Below are 3,949 nucleotides of genomic sequence, written 5' to 3'. Positions count from 1 at the left end.
CTGTATTTCTCAGATCATTGAGGGCTGCAAGTTCTTGTCTCAGTGTGTCAAAATCTTTGGTGATTTTGTCTTTGAATTCATTGAATTCTTGAGACAACTTTTGAATTGATCCTTGAATTTCTAATTCCAGCTTTACCTCCATTCTATTAATCTTATTTGTAATCCAAATTCTGAATTTGATTTCTGACATCTCAGCCATTTGTTTATGAATGGGATCTTCTGGTGTGTCTGCCATGTGGTTCTTTGGGGGAGTTGATCTACTCTGATTATTCATGTTGCTGGAGTTCTGCTGATTCTGCCCCATGATTATTTTACACCATTTGGCTAGATGAGCAGATAAGGTGAAGTTGGGTTGGGGGCTCCTGGAGTAGTGATTAACCACCCCTTTGCCCAAGAGCTGGGACTGGTGTTTGTACCTTTTCCCCTAGAGCTTTGGAAAGGACCCATACATTGCTATGGCCTGAGACACTGGGGACCTCCTTGGTGTGGTGGGGCTAAGTGGCTCTGTCTTGTTTTCAGGTGGTCTCTGTCCAATCCTAGTGAATCAGTAACTCTGGGTTGAAGTCTCAGCTATTTTTTGTTTCCTTGGGGTCTCAGCTTGCCTCAGCAGTGTTGATGTGCATTCTTCAACCTTCTCTCTTGGCTCAGCTCCAAACTGTCAGCTTAGTTGCTAAACTTCTGTCGTTTAACTCTCTTTCTGGACGGGAGCCTCTGCGGAAAGCAGGTTCCAGTTGACCATCTTGCCTCTGCCCAGTGTTGGTGTGGGATGCCCATGGCCAAATCATTTAGCCACTCTGCCTCTCTGCTTTTTCCTTCTTAAGATGATAATGATGCTGGAGTAGACTCTACCTCTGGAACAACTCAGGGCCTCGTCCCCAGATCTTCAAACTCCTCCTCAGCATGCAGGATCTGCTTCGAGGTCATGCTCCTAGAGAAGCCTTCCCTTGAAAGCAGCTTTCTTTTTTCTGGTGTTGGTTGCATATGTCTGCATGGGGGAACCCAGAGGAAACTGGCCTTGCTGATAAGCTCAGTGGTGTCGGCCTTCTGTAGACCAGGGTGATGATAGGAGATGCTGTCACAGAACTCTGTTGCTGTTACAGAACTGTGTCACTTGTGTGGAAAGAGAAGTGAGCTTCTGTAAAGATCACAGATTTAGGGGTGGCACCTGTGGCTCAAAGGAGTAAGGTGCTGGCCCCATATGCTGGAGGCGGTGGGTTCAAACCCGGCCCCGGCCAAAAAAAAAACATCACAGACTTACAGACTGTGGTGAGTACCTTGACTTATTGGTTGAGAGATTGCCTCTTGGTCAATCAGAATCCTCCTTCATTCCTTTTTATGGCTGAGTAATGTTCCATTATGTGGATGTATCACATTTTGTTTATCCATTGACCAGTTGATGGGCATTTGAGTTGTCCCCAGCTTTTGGCTTTCGAGAATAGTGCTGCTGTCAGTATTTGTTTGAGTGCCTGTTCTCAATCTTTGGGGATATTCCCAGGAGTAGCATTGCTGAGTCTCATGATAGTTCTAAATTTAACTTTTTGAGAAACTGCCAAACTTATCCACAGTGGCTGCACTGTTTTACATTGCTACCAGCAATACACGAGTGTTCTGCTTGCTCCACATCTTCTCCAACACTTGGTATTTATTTATTTTTATGATCATCCTACTGTCTTATGGAATGACACTGAACATCTTTTCATGTAGTTTTTGGTCTTTTGTATTATCTTTGGAGAAATGTCTGTTCAAGTCTTTGCCTATTTTTAAATTGGGTTTTGTCTTTTCGTTTTTGAGTTATAAGAGTTCTTTATATATTCTAGATACTAGATTCTTATCAAATACATGATTTGCTAGAATTCTTTTAGCTTGTTCTTTTGTTGATTCTCTTGGTTTTTTTTTTTTTTCAGGTATAGGATTATGTTATCTACATAGTGATTACTTGATTACTTCCCCCCCCCTTGTTAATTTTATATTTCTGATTTCTTTATTGTGGGTGGTGGTACTGAAAACTTTTACTGTGTTCCTTAGTTTAATGGGAATGAAGACATCATTCTGTGGGTTATAGTAGTTGTTTAACCATGCCTATACCATACAGCCTTTAGGTTATTCACCACCATACATAAACACTGTCATAAACACTTTTACATAAATCTTTTCTATATTTGACATATATTTCCTTTGGCTGTATTTTAAAGCTGTGAAACTACTGGGCCTGTAAGTTTATAATAGATTGTTTTGTATAAACCTTCTAAGAACTGTACTGCACGTTGCTAGACTTCAGTATACTACATGCAAAAACAGAAGTGACCATTTACCTATCTCCTGACATTAATTGGAAACAGAAAGAGAAGGTGGTTGAGCAGCCACGGAGGGAGGAATTTAGCTTTTCTGATTTAGGCTTCTATTGTAAAGGTCATTAAGTGAACTGCTGTTTGTGGCTTTAGAGTTTGGGTTGACAGGCTCCCTTGAATGTGGTGGTACACGTCTGAGCCTAGGTGAGGCATGCTTACCTATGGCTGTCCGGCTGAGACAAGAGCTTCCTACTGCAGAGCTTACTGATGCTCAAATAAGGCCTGAGAACCAGATGGAAGTTCTATGTATGTTTCTTCAAGACAATCATTTTTCTTCTGCAAAATCTCATTGGTGTGAGTATAGAGGATCATCTTCTGTAATTAAGCTCACAGCTCTGGAGTTTATTGGAAACAAATGTGTGCTGTTTGAAACAGCAGTTGTTGCCAAAATTTTGATATCTAGAAACCATAGCAGCTCTAATGCCATTCTCATTGAGTGCTTGGTCCTGGGTTTTGGGCCTTTCTTTTTTCTTCTGTTTTGACCTAAATCTCAATGTGTGTATAAAATTTAGCCTAGTCATTGCTAGTCTCTTAAGATTGTTTCTAAATTTTTTCCCTTGTATATTTGAGTGTTCTGAGATTAGAGTATCTTCGTATGTTGAAGATTCTGAACATAGTTTGCTAGAATCCCATGATTATTATTATTTATGTTCCTTTAGTTTCAGATACTTCGTCAAGATGAATCAAATAAAAGAGAAAAGATCAAGACAAAAGGAATTGACTTTGAAGATGACCTGAGAGATGAAGTAGAGGATGCTGTTCAGAAAGTCTGTAATGCCACTGGATGTTCAGTTAGTATTTCTGTTGCCCAGTAATGACTTAGAAGCAGGCATTCCTGTGCCCAGTATACCTGCCAGTTGGGTTATACCAATCTACCTGCCAGCACCTGCTGGCCAAAAATGGGTCACCAGTTTGAGTAGGTTATATGATGTGACTTAATGAGACCTGTTTCTTCATTTCTGTTTTTGTTTACTAGAATCTACCCAGTACTGCTCTAAATCCTAAGGAAATATGGAGACTTATTTTTTTCTGACTACTTTTTGTGGTAGCCTGAGTGCAGTTTTATAAAGTAAATTCATTTATAAACATACTTTAAATGGTTATTTCAAGTGGCCAACCTTATTGAAAATTGACATTATCAAGATGGAGAAGGTCCTGAAGCCTATGTCAGTTCTCACTGTTACATCTTTGTGTTTATCAGATTGTCGAAGTAGAGCTAGGTAGAGAAGGATACCCAGAGTCTTGAAGTTTTTCTTTGTTTCTTGGATAGGATTTTAATTTAATAGTCCAGAACCTGGAAGCTGAAAATTATAATATTGAATCTGCAATAATCGCCATGCTTCAGATGGACCAGGCAAAAAGAAATAGTAAGTCCATGACTGATATTTGTAAGCCTTCAAAATGATTGTGTTGATGATTTTCCTAATATTTATTTTTAATCAAGTCCCAGGTAGTAATCGTGCTGTCATTATTCGTTCAGTTGTTTATTGAGCACCTTCTATACGCAGCCATCATTTTGCTAGGTCCTGACCCTGTACCGGAGAGTAGAGCTTGAAGGTGGGGGAAATAGTGGGGATAGGTGCCCTGGCACAGTAGTACAG

The 3,949-nt window shown here is 40.1% G+C and overlaps 1 protein-coding gene across 1 annotated transcript in view; it reads left to right on the top strand.

Annotated features, from left to right (window-relative positions):
- Positions 1 to 3,949, top strand: part of OTUD3 (OTU deubiquitinase 3) — a 36,336-nt gene that overhangs the window by 28,355 nt on the left and 4,032 nt on the right. Inside the window, exons 4-5 of the mRNA XM_012801469.2 lie at positions 3,008 to 3,139; positions 3,619 to 3,715. Of these exons, the coding sequence (XP_012656923.1) occupies positions 3,008 to 3,139; positions 3,619 to 3,715 (229 nt within the window). The remainder of the gene's footprint in view (positions 1 to 3,007; positions 3,140 to 3,618; positions 3,716 to 3,949) is intronic.

Source organism: Otolemur garnettii, unplaced genomic scaffold (genome assembly GCF_000181295.1).
Source record: "Otolemur garnettii isolate 467f Iridium unplaced genomic scaffold, OtoGar3 scaffold00009, whole genome shotgun sequence".
Lineage (NCBI taxonomy): Eukaryota > Metazoa > Chordata > Mammalia > Primates > Galagidae > Otolemur > Otolemur garnettii.
Note: the sequence above shows the minus strand (reverse complement) of the source record. Positions and strands in the feature narration are given on the sequence as shown.